The sequence below is a fragment of the Micropterus dolomieu genome, linkage group LG12 (genome assembly GCF_021292245.1).
Source record: "Micropterus dolomieu isolate WLL.071019.BEF.003 ecotype Adirondacks linkage group LG12, ASM2129224v1, whole genome shotgun sequence".
Taxonomy (NCBI): Eukaryota; Metazoa; Chordata; class Actinopteri; order Centrarchiformes; family Centrarchidae; genus Micropterus; species Micropterus dolomieu.
Window position 1 is genome coordinate 34,415,291 of NC_060161.1, and position 18,925 is coordinate 34,434,215.

Genomic DNA, 18,925 nt, shown 5'->3' on the forward strand with positions numbered 1-18,925 from the left:
GGACAACTGGAATATAAAGCTGGACTTGGGAGAGGGATGGAGGGTCTTGTTTATGTTTGGTTTGTTTGAAAAAAGAAGAGAAGTAAATCTTTGTTTGATTAATTTTGTTTTGAGCCATGCCAGACTTGCAGTCGTTTATAGAAGAAACTACGCACACTTTGAGGGCCAGAAGGTAAATGTGACTGATATATTCAAAGCATTGATGAAGAGGGATATTGGATTGGTGTGCAGGTATGGAGGGGATGAGGTGCAGAGATTTTTTATGAGTGGCAATAAGCTCCTTTATGAGGGGGAAGGACGGGAGATTAACTTTAACTGGTGAAAAGGTGGGAATTGATGTCTCTTTGTGTTGTAACTGTGTGGGGAATGGGAATGGGTTTTGCCTGCACATGGCTTTGTGAAAGGCGGTTAAAGGGGACTGTAAATGTGTATATTGAATTGTGGAATAATGACCATGTAAACCTGTGAATTGAAATCAAATAAAAAGAGAAAAAAAAAGAGGAAAAAAAAAAAGAACACGTCCGATCTCGGAAGCCAAGCAGGGTTGGGCCTGGTTAGTACTTGGATGGGAGACCGCCTGGGAATGCACCTCAGCCTGCTGATTCAGACGCTGAATCTGCCGCGGGTCCATACACGTCTGCCTGCCATGACCACCAGCAACCCTGAGTGATTCCATGCGGCTGTTCCACTGCACAGCAAATGCAATCAGATACACCTGAAAGACATGACCATTCATGCATTATTGTACATAAGAACACTGCACTTGTGTCCCTCCAAATACATGCTTTTTATCTGATGTAATAAAACAGAAACCGATTGAGATTAGTTTCTTCTTTTCAAACCGTACAGGGGACTAAACACTGGAAGACCGGGAGATGCAAAACATGTACACAAGTAACAGTACTGCTATTACTTAAAATAGAGGTGTCATGGGGCTACCCCATGCCTTCATTGAAGCCAGCAGTGTTGGTCTTGGCATGCTAAGCTAACCTTAGCTGAGCATTAGCATAGGACAGTTACCCTTAGCATATGGGCTAGCATCAATGGACACATGGCCTGTCATTTCATGTCAGTTCATTTAAGTACTGGTCGGAAGAGATGAAATCATGGTTGGATAAATACAACACATACACAGTTCATTTCAAGTAATTTATTTTAGCTTATGGGATTTACCCAAGGTCATTCAAGTGTTTGTGTGTTTTATTCACCTGTTCATCCTAAAGCAGGGACCTGGGCCGAAGGGGCAAACAGGAAGTGATGGAGTGTGGAGTCATTTATAGGGAGAAGACCTGGAATGGTCCAAGTGTGAGCCAGTACAGAGGGGTGTACGGGAGTATCTTAAAGTTGCTCTTTTGAGAAGCTTTTGTTTAGCCGGTAACATTTCATTTCTGGTTTTCTAGTTGATGTGTTGTGTGGTGATGTAGCCAGAGATGTGTTTGATTGTTGAGATAACATAATGGTGTTTAATTGATTTGATTGATTGTCAATTAACTTTGGTTTGTCTTGTAGGAGGGGCTTCTGGTATAAAGGAAGGAGGCAGAGGCCCCCTGGGGAGAACAGCTTCGGCCTGGAAGGGCACATGTGCTGGAGCCCAATAGTCAGGGCTGATATAGGTTTTGTTTTGTGTAATCTCAGTTTTTAATGATAATTTGAATAGTATATACTTAGTTTCCTCGTTGTTTGTTTTTGTTAATTTGTGATATATTTTTACAATACCTCACTTGCACAACTGCACTTTCCACGCATCTGGTATAAAAATAAATTGAAGCACCAGGTGAAGAACTCCATGTCTCCTCCTTCCACCATGGGGCTAAACCTTACAAGAGGTAAAAAGGTATTTTGTAAAATAATAATTAAAAAATACTACAAGTACTGAGGAATCTTTATGTATTTTATCTGATTTACCTTTTAATATGATTAGCTGAAAGTTCAAAAAGCTAGTGGTTTTATAAATTTAAACTATATTTTTGCTTGCCTTGTGTTTTCAGTGTTTTAACATGTTATTGACTGTTAATGGCTTATCAGTTACTATGAGACAAAATAGTTTAAATTAGTGGAGATAAACTATTTAAATGTATAGTATGTAGTCAGTCAATTTCAACAGGACAAACTGGCAAGTGACAGTAGTGTCACTAGCCATAAGAAAAATCTACCTGTATTTGGATAGTTAGTTCTAGTTTTTAGTAAAAAATTACAAAGACTATCAAGAATTACTGCAGTTTACGATTCATGTTAGTAGTTAGATGGGCGATTATATTTTCCCTATTAAGGCTTTTAAAACTTTAACAGTTAATAACTTTATAATTACTGCACGTAAATCCACGCAGAAAAAACTGTTAGAAAGCTTAAAGTCAAATCTAGACGTGATGTCAAACAGTCCTGTGTATTTTATACACTAAAATCCGCTGTTCCGTGCTAATCGCGGTTGCTAATGCGAGCCGTTACAGCGTAAACACAGTCAACGATCGCTCGGTAAAGACTAAAAACATATAAAATCACAGAATATACTGGACTTGTTACCTCTTGTTTGCTGTCACCGGTCTCAGTCCCTGATGATGGTAGTGTTGTTTACGCTTGTCACTCCCATGATGCACTTGACCCGGCCAGTCAAAGCAATGGCTGATTGCTGATTGGTTGAGGAAGCAGCCTGCTCAACAGAGCTCAGTGATTGGTCAGTATAGGGACCAGGTGCTGTAAGCTTTTTCACTTCTTCAGGAACAGCAGAGCTGCTGCTGCTGCCTCTGTGGAGACAGAGCTTTGGAAAACACAGCAGCTTCTACCTGGACTTCTTTGAATAATATCATTTGTAATTATATGTAAATAATTTGTCTGTGCTGACATAATAATGTATCAGTGATAATGATCCAGCAATAGTCCAATTAAAAAGCTTACAGCACCTGGTATTCCCAGGCAGCAAAAAAAGTGACAGACCAATAATTTGTTTGTAAGTTATATGTTTTATTTTTGAGAACTTTTTTTGTTGTTGTTGTAGATTAACTTTAAAAACAGAAATCAGATAATTCTGTGGTGGACGGTTTTTATCCGTCAACGAGATAAATTTAACCTGCAGTAGGTGGAGTTACTGTAACAACATAGATAAAACAATTAAAACAGAGAATAATTCATCCTTCATCTGCTACTGACCATGAACATGTTCACACGTAAAACTTTTTCATAACACAACACACTGAAATGTAACATAATATTCAATAAATGTATTTCTCTGGAAACAAAGTCATCATAGTTAAACTGGAGCTAAAATAAATCTTCTGCATTTGAAACAAGCTGATCAACAACTAAACAACGAGGCTGATAACGTAAGGTGTGTTCAGTCTGGGGCTTCAATTAACGGTTATTTTCATTATCAATTAATCTGCCAATTAGTTTCTTAATGAGTGGCTTGGTTTTTAAAATGTCAGTCAACAACAAGGTCACAGTTTAAACTGTTAAAAATGTTTCTTTTGTCCATCTGACAGAACAAAACACAAAGTTCACCAGCAAATATTCTCCTCTGAAAAGCTGAATTTCTTCAATTATAAAAAATGACCAAAGACAAATCGATTATCAAACTAGTTCATAAAATTTGGGTCGAATATCTAATCAATTAACAGAACGTTGTTTCTGATTTTCTCTGTTTTAATTCCCACACTGAATCTCTTTGTTGGTCAGACAAAACAAGACATCTCAAGACGTCAGCTTGGACTTAAGGACGTTATGTTTGCATTTTACAAACCAAAATGTAAATCAATTCATCGAGAAAACAAGAGGGCAGATTAATAAATAATGAAAAGAAGTTGCAACCCCGTTTTAAATACTGTCCATTCTTACTAGTTTAAAGTAGAAATAGTAACGGAGGACATTTAAAGCTTAACTTAAATAGTTTTATGAGTTTTGTTTGACTAAGTGATAAATATCAGTCCATCTTTGAGATAAACACTCCAGTGCAACACTACCAACTAAAATGAATACTTTCTGGCTTTTAAATAGCTAAATACTGTTTTTCTAAAACTGTAAACTAATGCAAAGACAAAGTTTTTGGATGTCTCCTTCTGATCGGTGGTGCGTTTGAGTAAATGCAGCCAGTAAACAAGCTTGGCAGTCATTCTGGCGCTCGCCACACGCCACAGTTCAGCTGATCTCAGACTGAGTAGTTCAGGTGGACAGTCTGATCTTGTGATAAAGGCATCGCGGACTTGTGTGAAAACTCCTTCACAGTAAATAAGTGACACTTAGGAGGTTCCAACCGGTTCTCACTCCCAAGTCGTCACATCTGGACGCATGGCGAAGACTCGTTGGCATCAGTTTGTAACACACTGGGGAGCCCCTGAGAGTCATAGTTAAACGTAGTGAGTGAAGCCCTGTAGTGTAATTTATGGTGTAAACGTAGGTGTAGGATATTAACGCAAAAGTCAGATTAAAGACGTGGTTGTGGTAGACGGATGGGGGTGAACGCCGGACTTTGACCAGGAGCCCGGTGTTTCTTTCCTGCTTTGAAACTAAAAGTCATTAAATGTTTTTAGCTACGTTACGTAATGTTGTCATTTTAACCCAAACCATGATCTTTTCCTAAACCTAAACAAACGTTTCACAACGTTAACCACTCACACACTATTTTTTGAAAGTCTAACCGAACATTGGACATTTATTATTGTCCACTTGAACCGGAGTCCTACATATTCAAAAACGACGCCAAGGGGTCTTCAACAAGTATGTGAAAAGTTGGAAGTGAGAATGTGTTGGAGGTTCATGAACGTAAGGAAGACGAGCTGATAACCGAAACTGTCCTTACATACAAGAATAGGAGGAAAGGGAAAATTATTTAGAAACATCTAGAAGCCGTTGTGGGCGAACCACTGCGCTCTGGCGACCACGTCATTGGCGAAGTCCCCTTGAGGTGTCACTCTGTCCACCTCCTCGTACGTCAAAGGGATGACGCTCTCCTCACCTACGATGTAGCACGCCAACGCACCTGAAAACACAGACAGAGAAGTTCAGGTATGTAAAGCCACAACACAAACTTCTCTTTGAACCAGACGCCCCTCAACACACAGCAGGTAATCTGCCTCGACCACTGCTGCTCCATCAATCCTACATTTCCCAAGTTGGTATTTTGGGAAAAACGCTTCACCTTCCTGTCACTCAGCTACAGCCAGCAGCCGTACAAAGTATTAAACCACCGGTTACAGGTGGTTATGTAATGGACTATTTCATGACTGGGACCAGTACTTTTTTTTGAGGTTTTAAGTTTACTTTGCACAGAGCCAGGCGAGCTGTTTCCCCCCCATTTCCAGTATTTATGCTAAGCTAAAAAGCTGCAGCTTCATATTTACTGTACAGACAACCAACTCTCCAAGAGAAAGAGGGTTTTACTATGTTTTGAATTTTTCTTTTATCTGTCTTATACTTAAAATTTACTTTCCTCATTATTTTGTTTTTTTAATTGGTGTCCTTAACTGTTATTAGTAATGTGAGCATATGAATTCACCAATTTAACACTACTAAAATCAGTATGTGACATGTGGAGTCACAGTTTAATACTTTAGGATATGATTGGTAATTTTTTTTAAAAAAAAGGAACAAATTTAGGGATTAATTGAGTTTCATGACACCAAGTTAAGTAGCTTTAAATGGTCTTCAATTGTCTCACAATGAAGAATAACGGACAGCCAGGAGTATGAAAATAACATCCAGGTTGTAAGAAAGTGAAATTTCTTTTAACAGCAATCTAAAACACATTTGTAACTTTAATTATTAAAACTAATGGAAAACTAGTGCAAGTCTGACGTTCCAGTCTGAATCCCCTCTGTGGACTGATCACAATTTTGTGATTGTTTTGTAACTACTAAAACCCAAAATAATTACAAAATTCATGAGCGCCCACAAAGTGAGGAGAGGATCAGTCCGTCCTCCGTGTCTTTACCTTTCAGCTGCTGCTCTTTGCTCCAGTCCCGCTTCGTCCTCTTCATGGTCTTGATGAGCTGGATGAAGAAGGTGACTCCCTGGTCCAGGTGCTCTCTGCTGAACGGGTTTCCTTTCACCGCGTGGTAATGCTTATTGATCTGCACCAATGGGACAACTTAACCAATCAAAGTCGTGAATCCAAACACGCTACACATCTGTCTCATCACAGACTAGATGTTTTGTGTTTTTATGGTTCCCAAACATTGTTTAACCACAGCCCCCTCCATAGTCTACAAGGTCAAAACATCAATAAATAAAGAAAACTGAAGCATCTCAAACTATAACCAACTAAATCACACAGACACACCTGCATGAGGCCGAAGCAGTTTTGGTCGAACTGTCCATAGCCGTTGGCGCTCAGTTTGGTTCCAGCCCGAGACTGTCTGGAGATTAAGCCGGCGATCAGGGCCGGGTGGACGCTAAGCCTGCAAGAGACAACAGCAACCGTCAACGTGACTTTAAGAGTGTCTCTGTTATCAAAGGTTAGACTGTGTACAACATTAAGACAGCACAATTAGCAGCTATTTAAACCAGTACAGTAGTTACAAAACAATCACAAAGACCCTCAAAACAACCCAGAAAGAGACTCAAAATAACCATAGACAGACGCAAAAACAAGAGCAAGGAGAAACAAAATGACTACAAAGAGACTTAGTATGACCACAGAGACACACAAAACGACTACGAAGAGCTAATTGAAATTAATAAAAGTTACAGCCATCATTGATCTGACAGAATACTGTGGATGTTTAAAAACAAACAAAGACAAATTGCACCAGTTTTATGTTATTACATTTTTCCCACGCTGCTGATGTCCTCTTTGTAGTTGTTCATCTCATTCAGGTCACTCTCTGCCAGCTGGTGGGAGGCTTCAATACCTGAAACAGGATCCGACACAAGACTATGAGCACAAAGAGAACAGAAGAATATCTATATCATAATTATGGTATGGGACTAAGAGTTCAATAAATTAAAATTCAATATAAGAACTAAATATTTGACCTGTTGTAATTAAGTTGAAATATCCTTTATGACCATCAATCAGGTTTGTTCTGGATGGACATCAGATACAATGAAGTGGCAGTGATTGATTCAATATGAGTTTCATGTCTGTGAGATCTGACGGAGTTGTGACTCTGAGATGAACGTGGCTTTTTGTGAACCGACCTCTGCTGAGCAGCTGGTTTGCGCTCGCCGTCTCTTCAGAAGCTCCCGTTGTTTCCACCCTGGTGATGTCGCCGTACTCTGAAACACACAGAGGACAGACACCATCAGTCCCGTTCATCTCCGTCTCTCAGTGAAGTTTACGACACCTGACGACACCGTCCTCGTCTGTTTCTACCATTTCTTTCCCAGAACAATTGAACCATTTTGATGCCTGGTTTAAATGAGTCTTTCATTCTGTAATTTACAGGCAACTGAATATAAACAGTGCTTACCTGTGTATGTCTCTGCAAATAAACAAACAAACAGAAAAACAGCAGTTAGTCACCGTCTTGTTTTCTGCACATGTTTTTGATCAGTAAGTTCAGGACTTACCTCCAAGAAGCCGTTCATCTGAGGAAACAACAGAGACAGAGTCAGCATTTTATTTATCATGCTAACAGTTAATTCTATTAAAATATATGCATTTCACACAGGAACGTAATCTTTATGATACAATTATGACTAAGTTCTGTATTATCGAAGCATAGGTTTCAAATTATTTTAATAATATGACACTTCATTTGAGTAAAACACATTTCTGTGATGTCAGATTAAACTGCTGAGCTCCAGTATTAAAAATCTATTAAGTGAATTCGTAAGTAAAGTGTATTTACAGTTAACAGCACTAGAGTATAAGAGTGTAAAGATAATTAGAAGCCTGGACATGTTTATTTCAAAAGATAAAACATGTCTGGCCTCAGAAATGTTTCTGAACTGGAGAAAAACATGATTACACAAGTTTCTTAATATGAACAGAGAAATCCAGAGAAGATTTAAATGTGACAGCTGATTTCTCAGAGTACAGCTCGACAGTTTGGGCCCGAACAGGCGCCTTGATAAACTGCGTCCTCGCCACAGACACTGGAAAACGTTTTAAATATCTTTACTTCAGAGATTCAGAGATTTGTTTGTTGATACCGTGTTTGTTCTCTACATATTTGCCCACTACTGTTTTAAAATGCTAGCTTAAAGCTATTTTCCCACCACATGGACTATGAAGTTACTGTTTTAATTAAGTGCATGGTATGTCGTGGGCGAACAGACTGTGTGAGCGCCTCCTCTTGCTGTTTTCAGGGATCAGAGCCTGAGTTTTTTCCAACATCCAGAGTCTGTGGTGGTTTGACCTCCAACAGCAGCAACATGTATTAAAAACCACTTTTTGACAGAAGTGAAATGTGACATGAAAACAAAGATGACCTGGTTCTCCCTCTCTCTGCTGAGTGACCAGATCGAAGCTGAACACTGAAACAAGAAAAACACACAGAAGAGTTGAGTTTCCTTCCTCTGATAACTACCATCACTGTATCCTCCACGATGCCACCTGACTCGCTATAAAACCGACCTGTCAGACGCCGCAGCGAAGAACGCAGTGAAGATCGCAGCTTCTCGATCATCCATACAGGAAACGCAAAGAGCATGACAGCTGTGACGACGGCAACCAGCACGATGGCGAAGACCATCACGAAATTACAACCAAGTCCTGGCTCGAAGGGATCGAACTCATCTACAAACAGCAAGACAGGATGACGTGACGCTTACTTCTGCAGCTTGAAGACGCCGTTAATTCAAGTAAAAGTACAGAGATATGTCATTTTTTAACTTGTAGTCTTTAGTCCAAACCAACGCCGACTCCAAGTGACATCACTTGAGGATATTTAACAGAATTCACACAGCTCCCTTTAAAACATTTAGAAACCCGCTGGCGTGGAAGATCAGTGTGTAGCTGTGTCTCCTCGTCATGTTTCAGACGTCTTAAACTTTCAATATTTCACAAAAGTCCGTAAGTCCGCAAACTGAAAACAGATTTAGATTCAGAACTTTGTATATAAAGTAAACTAAACACTGAAATGTTTTTTTGTACATTATATCTGATACTTCAAATTCATTTTACTGATTATACTTATGTACTTTTATTTAAGTAACATTTTTAATGCAGGACTTGTACTTGCTTGGAGTATTTTTTATAGTTAATGTATTGGTACTTTCACTAAGTGAAGGATGTGAATACTTCTTCCAATAGTGATATATCTTCCAAAAATCAGTAAAAACAGGTAAATTAGGATATTTACCTGTGATATAAATCTTGTTCTCGTTTGCCAGGCTCATTTCAGGTAGTTCCACTCTACAGATCACGGTACCATTTCCTGTTAGTGCTGCGGTTATAAGAAAAAACATGAGAAGGGTTAAATCCACTTACAAATCAGAAAAAAAGGCTACTAATAACTGGCTGAGAATCATCATGTTTTTAAGTTTTCTTCCGTATCACAGTCATCCAGTGACAGCTGACTGTACATCTATGCTGCTAACAGGAAGTGCTAACAGCTAATTTCGCACACTTAACGGCGCCAATTTGCCAAAATGTAAACAAATATAGGCTTAAATAAAACAGGGCTCCAGTTGTAGCTCACAGTGAACTCACTGAATCCATGGCAACATCCCCCAAAGCATTATGGGACTTGTGCTTTCTAAACTTACTGTGTGATTATATAACAAATGGAAATGAGACTCAAACTTCAGACCCTCTTAGCTCACAGAAATGACAAATTAAAACCTCGTTCAGGACAACAACTCATAATCTGACAGACATCATTCAATCGGTGCGAGTGATCCTCTCTGTAAATCTCATTTCATCGTTTATTTATGAAAAAGGAAAATAAAAACAAACAGGACAAAAAAAAACACGAGCAGTTAGGGTGCAATTACCTTTAGCTGCTGCCACATTAACGAGCGCCCTGACGGAGTGGAGGTCATCTGGTCGGACTGATGACTCCGTCTGAGCAGCCAGGACGCTTCCGCCGGCGTCCAGCAGAGAAACCACCGGCTCGGGGCTCCAGCCGCTGGACTCACAGACGACAAACAGCTCGTTGGCTGAAGTGCGACGGACAGATATTTTCACCTCGGCCACCTCAGCTGGAGACAAACGCACACGTCACTACAGTATCTCTGCTGTGGTCTCATGATCAACGATAATTTAGCAGGTGCATTATTTCTATTGCACTTGGTAATAATTTTTTTATCTGATATGCGCAGCTCTTATTTAGTCGTTTGTCTGGATGTTGGTCCGGTCTGAAATATTTTCTCTTTTGGCTGTTCTGTTTTTGTGATATTAGTAGAATTAATAATAATAATAATAATAATAATAAATATAATAAGGTGTTAAAATGCTGTGAGTTCCTGGTGCACACTAGAGGGTTTTAAATCTTAACCGATTTTGAAAACGAGGGGTACCACAGAAATAACGACAGAATTAACTGATTTTTTATATTTTAATCTTAAGAACACAGAAACACCTGACGATTCAGTCAAGACACAGGATCAAACGTGATTTCAGACATAAACAAACGTGGAGGCAGACTGTTGTTGTCAGCTGGTTGCACGTGTGTGAAGAAGAAAGAATCAAACTGTGGATGAATTTGAGGCTGAAAAGAGGGAATAAGGACGGTTTACACAGAAATACCCAACACGTGGGTGGCACCTCCCAGTCAGTTTGCTCTCATTGGCCGTCAATCTGGGTTTATCATCTGCTCCAACCAGCCTCGGCTCAGGAACGGTTATCCTCTGGTTTAACATTACAGTAAAACACACTGAACGCCTGACAGATGGCAGTGATCAGCCAATCAGAGCCGTTGTTACTGGCTTGCCTACAAACGCAAACTCTGCATATCTAAACTTAACATCTTATTGCTTCATAAGTGAAGACTTCCACTTAGTTTGCAGCTAAGTAGGTTAAAGTAAACCCAATGTAACAAGTATAGCCTCTAAATACATAGTTGACCTTATCAATCACAGTAAGTGCGTTTCCTTGACACGTTCGATTCCCTTTAAATTAAAAAAGTTTCCTACAATCCAACTACAGCATGGCAAGTTATTTTTAGATCATAGATAATAACGGCTCTCTGACCTCAGTTAGCGAGGCCTCTGTCTGTGAAATGGAGACATCTCGAATGGTCTAATCAGGAAGGCTACATGATGTTGTGTCTGGAACCAGGCGGGAGATCTAGAGGCCGTGTGCTGTTTAGACTAGATAACTAGGACGAGTCGCACACACCTCCAGCTGTGACCTCGTTTCTGAGGTCTAACTGAAGCTGGATTGTCTCTGTAAGCCTCCTCTGCTGCGTGGGGTCCATTTCCTGCTACCAGCATTGTGAATAAGTGCGTTCACTTTTAGACAACAAAGACTAACGAGAGCGTTTAAATTGAGACTGAGCTCAAAGTATAAATTCCTCTTTGGTGATCCTCTGACTTTCATCTAGCGCCACCATCAGGTCAAACAAGTGTCCAACACTTTGGTTTACGACCAGATACCTGCATCAGCCTCGTCTGCACTTTGTGTTTACTGATAATTAGTTTACGTTAGCATGCTAACATGCTAAACTGACATGGTAAATCAAACCTGCTAAACATCAGCATGTTTGCATTTTGCTCAAAGCGCTCTGTGCTTCAGTGCAGCATCACAGAGCCGCTAGCACAGCTGCAGACTATTGTTATCTTACCAACGGTGAGCGAGACAAATATGTCCTCCACAGACGATCCTCGCAGAAGGACACACCTGGATTAGCATGATGAACAAGATAACGGGAGAATTTACTGATTCACAGGGGAAAAAAATCACAATAAAGGGTAAACTCACCCTAAAAAAATCTATATAATATCCATCACTTACCTGTAGGTGCCGTTGTCCCACCGTTTGACACCGAGCAACTTCAGGGAACCGTCCTCCATTATGTCCGTTCTCCCGAGGTACTCTGGCGCCTTCTCCTTCACAAGCTCTTTGCCGTTGCGGAGAACATGAACCGTAAGTGGGGACACACCATCTACCCGGGACCACTCCACCGCCAGGAAACGAGAGGGGTCGACAGACGTGGTGAGGTGACACGGGAGAATGACATCTTTGCCGAGAACTGCAGATATTCGCCAATATGAGCCGGTCTGTAGAGGCTTACCTAGAGGGACGAACCAGAAGAGGATACGACTGAATTAGAGAAATTACAATTATTAATAACAATCATTTTCATTTAATCTTTTTTTATTGTTATGTTGAGAAAATGTCATAAAATAGAGTAAAAATTTCCAGAGCCCATTGTCGCGTCTTTAAATTGCTTGTTTTAACTTTAATTTAGGACCAAAATAGAACACCAGCATAATTAAACAACTATCAAAATGGTGTTTTGTAAATTTTCTGCTTAAATCTACAAACCTATTCGGCTCTAGTCTGAATCATCCACAGAACATATAAACAATTAGCATACATCCATGTTTCCCAAACTTGGGGTCGGGAACCAAAATGGGTCGCAGGCCCTCTTTTAAGTGGAGTAAAATTCATAATAATGTCACAATATGTAAATATGTGAATGAGCGTTCTTTTTGCTACACTTGTCTGTTCAGCTGTGAGGGTTTCTCTCTGTCTCTTCTCCCTAACTTGATCTTCGTTCCACTTTCATACAGAATTTTTATGTCTGTAATCTGTGATCTGTCACTGTCGATCCTATGATGTTTAAACCCTCATTACTGAGCACTTCCCCGCATATTACACAGTGACGCATCTATATTTAAACTAAAGTACAAGGACGAGTTTATAGATGCGTCACTGTGTTATATGCGGGGAAGTGCTCAGTAATGAGGGTTTAAAAATGAATAAATTGAACAAAACATTCGCTGTATTTGAGAAAGTTCAAACATTTATTTTTACTTTGCAAAGAAGAATCCTTCAAGATGTGTTGATTCAATACAGCACTGAAAAACATACTGAATCAGGTTTTTTGACTCTCATGTACCTGAAAAACCAACTCGGAGACAGACTAAATGCTCAGCATGACCTCAGAATGGCACTTTCAAAAAACTGAGCCCAGAGTAAAGATCACTGGTGAGATTGGTGATGACTGGAGGGCATAAGAAAATAAAAGTGGAGAAAGGGTGAGACGGTGGTTGTTTTTGTTAACCTTAATGTGAAAATTTATACATTTTATTTTGTAAATTTGGGAGCCAGGGAGACACCAGATTTATTTTTCGGGGTTTTGAGCTGAAAAAGCTTGAGAAGCAGTGGAACTCGCTCATAAACACAACTGAGGCAACTTCCAGTAAAACGGAAATCAAAACACACAGAGCTTGATAACTCCAATAGCTGGTGTCCATAAGTGTCCTGAATGCCCTTCTTGGAAATCTACATGTTGGGATATTTGGGGAAATCCTAGTATGTTTGCCAGGAAAACAACGTACACGGTAGAGAATCCACTTTAAGCCTTTCCACATATAAAACAATCTTCTCAATAATTCGGGATATAAATGATCTATTAGTGACGCTCTATTTTATTTAAAACAAGTCAATAAACAGTCCTGTTACCAGCCGCTGACCTAAAGTTACTCTCTGGAGTCACGTGGGCTGCTGATTCTGAAAGTGAAACTATTGTTGATGTTAGTGCTGATGCAGTGTTGCGTTGACGCCGGTGCAACACCAAAATGTGTGACCTATCAGATTCTGTGATTACACCCAAACGACGATGTTTTCCTAACCATAACCAAATACTTTTGGTACCTAAACCCAACCAAAATGCAACCGCTTCGCATCGTCAACAGAGTCTCTGGCGCTTAATTTCCCATTTGGCTCACAGAATCTGATAGGTTACACATTTTGTTCTCACACCGGGCTGAATGGCGCACCCAGCTGTTCGTTTATATCACGTACCTCGTGTTTCAACAGGCGTGTATACTGTAAGCCTTGTGACTGTAAACTGCTCCACATTGTAACGGAAGTTTGGTTTTTTCCGTATTTCACATGTGAACATACTGACCTGACGCTGGGTGATTGACGCTGATGAAAAAGTGCAGAAACCAGCTGCCGAAGAAGCTAAATCCAGCTGGCATCATTTTCAAAGTTAGAGAGGATGCAGATCATGTAAGCAAGCCGGGAGGCACACGGCGTTTACTGTTTATATACAACCCAAAGCACGCGCCTTCTTTCTCTGAGTTCATGGCGCATGCAACCAACTTGTTTAGGTGCATGCCACCAGACCACCACCTACTTCTACTTCTTCTTCTTCTTTGTACTGGCGACTTGCAACCAGATGGAGCATTATCGCCACCTACTGTATCTTAGTTACATCTGTCTAAATCCTTGTGTTCAGTTTGTTGTAAAAAAAGATGAGATGTGTTTAAGCACCATCTTTCCAGAGTGTTCCAGTCCATTTCTCAAAGCCAGCCTTTGGTTTGAGTATTTATTGCACTCTAACAGCACATGCTCCACAGTTTCTGGTTGGCTGCATGCCTCACAATTTCCAGATGGATGTTTTCCAACAAGGCGCGGAGATGCATTTAACTTTGTGTGACCAAGTCTAATTCTGCTAAATTGACACTGTTCTCTCCTGCTCTTCCCCAGTGTCCTTTTCCTCCCCCACTTTCTGCTGAATCTTGTATAAATGTCTTCCTTTATTTCCATTATCCCATAAACTCTGCCACTGCATCTTAATTTTGCTCCTTACATATGCTTTGATCTCGTCTTTGCTAACTGGTACTTTCAACCCATTTTAGATAATGTGTCTGCCATCTCGTTCCCTTGGATACCAATGTGTGCTGGGACCCATAGAAACTGAACATCAATCCCCAGACTACTTATGCTGTTTAATGATAACAATATTTCAAACAATATATCCTCCCTACATTTTGACATTGTACTTTTGAGACTGGCCAGAGCTGCGCTTGAATCTGAACAAATTACCATTTTCATTGGTTTGATTTCCTCTATCCACTGTAGAGCAAATAAGATTGCCATCATTTCTGCTGCATATACCGATAAATGGTCGGTTTTCCACCACCTACTGTACCGGAGTGTATATATGAACGTGTACACATATATCTTGTCACGCTCATATTCACACATTTTTAGGAACATTAGCCTACAAAACTCACATTACATTTTGCCATTAAATAAAGACATGTCCAATAGTATGTCCACATCTGAAAAAAACAAAAAAACACCTGGATCTTTTCAGCATTTCCCTTTGAAGCCCTTCATTGGTTCCTGTATGCTGTAATAGTGTCTGTCTCTGTAATAAGCCTGAATGGAAACCTCTTCTAGAAAAATCCTCACAAAGTCTGTAAAGTCTGATGCAGGCTGTGCATCTCTGGCTGTGCTCGTGACTGAGGCTGCTTGTGTTTCACTGGGGTCTGTGTGACCTGCTAAAGACGTCTGGACTGGGTCTGTACTAGTACTGGATTTGGATCAACTGTGCAAGTCCTGGCTTATGATCCAGCATCTACTCTATCTATCTATGACAAATAAGCATAGCCCCCGTATATGATAGATATCAATACTTGCTAGATATTAATGTTATCTGCTGCTTCAGGCCCGTTCAAACTGGCTCCCCCAGTTTCCTTTAACATTTTCAAAGCTAAAATACTATTTATACTAGGGCTGGGCGGTATGACCATAAATGTTATAATGATAAAAAATTTCATATCGTTCGATATTGATTATTGTCAGAATAAATGTCACATCATGATTTCTATGAATTCAAAGGCAGATTTTTGCTCCTTAGTGAAAGCTGAAGAAACCAGATAATTAATTGTGGTTTAAAGTTTTATTTATGGCCAGAACATGAAAATCACTTACCAAACAATGGATCACTTCACAAATCTGAGGTAGAACATTAAAAACAATTAAGATAAAATCTTTTTTCATCAAACATGCACGAGTAAAATTAAGTTTCCTCAGTCCCTTTTTCCTCAACAAAATAAATATCGAAAGTAGAAAAAGTAAGCGCTACTTCGTTCATGAACATTTGTAAGCCTATATATACTGAGGAAAATTATATCACAATAATTATAGTTATTGTTTTATTGGTCCAGCCCTAATTTATACCATGACTTCACTGAATAAGTGGTGTTTCTTATTTACTGAGAGATGTACATCCACTTTGCCCAGTCTGCCCCACTAATCAACATTTTAATAGTCATTGTGAATCTACTGTATTCCATCTTGCATGAGTTTAGAGCTGAAACTAAACCTTCACTGAGAGACAGATAAATATTGTCTCGTTTGAAAATGATCCGTGTGCTGTTCTCCTTGAATGCGGGAGTTTCATTTTGTGCACTTGCGTACGAGCCCATGTTTTCATTCATCGTTCCACCATGGAAATAATTTCTTCTTCCCTTTCACTGTGCTCTTCTATCTATTTATTTAAATCACCCTCCATCGACAGTCTTTCAGTATACTCAATACAAAGTCCACAGTCAGCTTTAGGAAAACACCATCTCTTCTGAACATACATATCAGAGTTACATCCACATAGATTACTCATATTTCCAGAGACTAAAGTAAGATCAAAACACGGAGTTGAATTTCTTGTAACATTAACCCTGGTCGCTCTTCCATCATTAAGGCAAGTAAGTGATCTCTCCTCGATTAGTTCTTCAACTTCTTCTCCTCTTCTTGTGTCTGTGTGGTCACTTCTCCACAGAGTGTTGTGAGCATTAAAGTCTCACCACCATATGTCTCTTCTATCAACACTTTCTGAGATCTCGTAGAATATTTGCATTGACAATTTCTTGCAACGATTGTAAAAATTTACTATGTTGATATTTCCTCTGGGACTGCACATTTCTACTACTACACATTCACACTCATTCAGGAACAATTTCCAATTCTGTCTCATCTAACTGCGGCTGGTCAGAGCAGGTGTTTACTTTGGCACCTGATCTTGATTTACTTATGATGAAAAAAGAGAACAAGTTTTAGTCAAATTTTAATAACTTCAACTTTGTTTGTTTCAGTCAACAGAAACTTTTTGATTTTTGTCTAGTATTGATCAGTATTTAGTCTCATTTTATAAACAAATATTTTTCTTCATGGTTTCCGTTGAAGTCATGAACACTGATTAAAGTGCAGGTTCAGTTGCAGAGCAGCACCAGATTGATTATTAAAGAATTGTGACCAAGATATGTAGTGAACAAACGGCTGTCAAATGACCTCAAATAAATACATTTCTTATTACGGATCAGAATCAGCTTTATTGGCCAAGTACATGTACAAATACAAGGAATTTGATTCCAGTTTCTAGTTGTCTCAGTGTAGTACATATCGAAGAACAAGTTTCAGGAATATAGAAACAGGCATACAGATGAAACAAGGACAAAACCCCCCTGAACAAATATATGTAAAAATCAAGATATAACAATACAGTGATGGAAAGTAGTGCATTTTATCAAGATCTGTATTTTACTTGAGTATTTCCATTTAATGCTTCTTACTACTTCCACTAGGTAGAAGAACAGTGTGACATTCAATATTATATATTTTATATATCATTTTATATTATATACTTGGCACAAGGTGCCTGAACAGCATAAAAAATGCCCAAACTTGATGTTGGCCGGTACTTACAGGTACACAGTACCGGCACTTCTAAACTCTTATACTGGGACTTTTCCTTGCGTACTGATAGTTGTCACAAGCTGCCGGTACTTATTACCAGGGTGCGATTTGAGGGGGAGATATGTGAGATTTCCCCCCTTCTGGTTTATATATCTCTGCCTCTGCTGAAATTTATCCCCCCTTCAGAGTGATCAATGCTAAACTTCAGTAGTGATCAACGAAAGGTTGACATGGTGCTGCAACAAACTTCCGAAATGTTGAACTCATTCTGCAGGAATGATTATTAATATTGACAAGTGAATTTGAATTTGAGTGTAGACCATGTAGAGCATTTTTCTTGCACAAGGATTTAATGAATTAGAATAATGTGCCATAATAAAACTACTGTTACTGGAATAATAGCTAACTGTATATACAGGCATTAAAATTAGCTAGAAGTACACAAAGTCGTTAAAACTACCTAACTGTATATAAAACTAGTCCCACCTACAGCAGTAAAGTGCTTTGAGGCATCAGTGATGTAATGTCAGATGGTATCAGATATCAATCACAGCAGACATCTTACTGCAGAACCAGTACCTGTAGTAATGTATTTACCAGCTTAAAGGTACTTTTAGTTTACACTGTGATACATTTTCTTATTTAAAACATCTGAGTACATCCTCCTCCACTGCTATTATGCATATAAATAGAAGAGCAACAATGAAAAACACCACACAATGTCAGGTCACAGTATTTCTGTAAATTTTTAACAAGTATGCAATGAGTGCAGGAACATTAAATGTAAGTTACTTTAGTATTAGTAGCAGGTGGTTGTGTACAATATATATGCCTAGAGCTTGTGCTATATGCTATAACATATGAAAAATAAGCACATTTTGACATATCAGCTGTGAGGTAGCTCTGAATCTGATCCAATCCTCATCCTGATTCAGTGTTGTGTTTACACTTTGGTAGTTTTCCTGCTCTGTGAAGAAACAGCAGAAACAAAGTCAGACTGCTGGGCAGAGAGAACACAAAACCAGACATCTCTGCCAAACACCTGACCTCGCTCACTGATGAGCTTCTTATTATAACGGCAATCACACTGCCACCAAACTTCCACCACAGCACTCCCATTATGATTATGATGGTGTGGATAGCCCTCAGCTTTGATTGGTCAGCCTGCACCCTGTCCCCGCCCACTTCACCTGGCCGAGGGCGAATCAGAACACGGAGAACAGAAAGGCTGCAGAACGTCATGACAACTAAGGAGATGATTAGCATGGCGATAATGGGAAAAATGTTGTTTTTGTTTATAAGGACGAGCAGGAAAACTGCCCCGCCGAAGCACATCAACCAAACACACCCGGTGGTGATGTTTCTGACCCTGACCCCGCCCGCCTGTCTCAG

The 18,925-nt window shown here is 39.5% G+C and overlaps 1 protein-coding gene across 1 annotated transcript; it reads right to left on the minus strand.

The window, feature by feature from the left end:
* Window positions 1-2,937: 2,937 nt before the first annotated feature.
* LOC123980898 lies at window positions 2,938-14,161 on the minus strand. The gene is made up of 14 exons (XM_046065486.1): window positions 13,956-14,161; window positions 11,831-12,110; window positions 11,661-11,716; window positions 9,871-10,077; window positions 9,237-9,320; window positions 8,510-8,671; window positions 8,365-8,409; window positions 7,501-7,518; window positions 7,401-7,412; window positions 7,129-7,206; window positions 6,755-6,839; window positions 6,269-6,386; window positions 5,921-6,059; window positions 2,938-4,969 (listed from the first exon to the last, which is right to left on the minus strand). Exons 1-14 carry the CDS (start codon window positions 14,029-14,031, stop codon window positions 4,830-4,832), a joined length of 1,500 nt encoding a protein of 499 aa, XP_045921442.1. The 5' UTR covers window positions 14,032-14,161; the 3' UTR covers window positions 2,938-4,829.
* Between the last annotated feature and the right edge of the window lie 4,764 nt (window positions 14,162-18,925).

Bases quoted from the DNA above. Each gene is read 5' to 3' on its own strand.
- LOC123980898 (XM_046065486.1), bottom strand. From the start codon at position 14,031: ATGATGCCAGCTGGATTTAGCTTCTTCGGCAGCTGGTTTCTGCACTTT. The intron at 11,717-11,830 runs GTAAGTGATGGA...ATGCTAATCCAG, and splicing joins TGGGACAACGGCACCTACAG to GTGTGTCCTTCTGCGAGGAT. The intron at 6,840-7,128 runs GTCGGTTCACAA...ATCCTGTTTCAG, and splicing joins AAACCAGCTGCTCAGCAGAG to GTATTGAAGCCTCCCACCAG.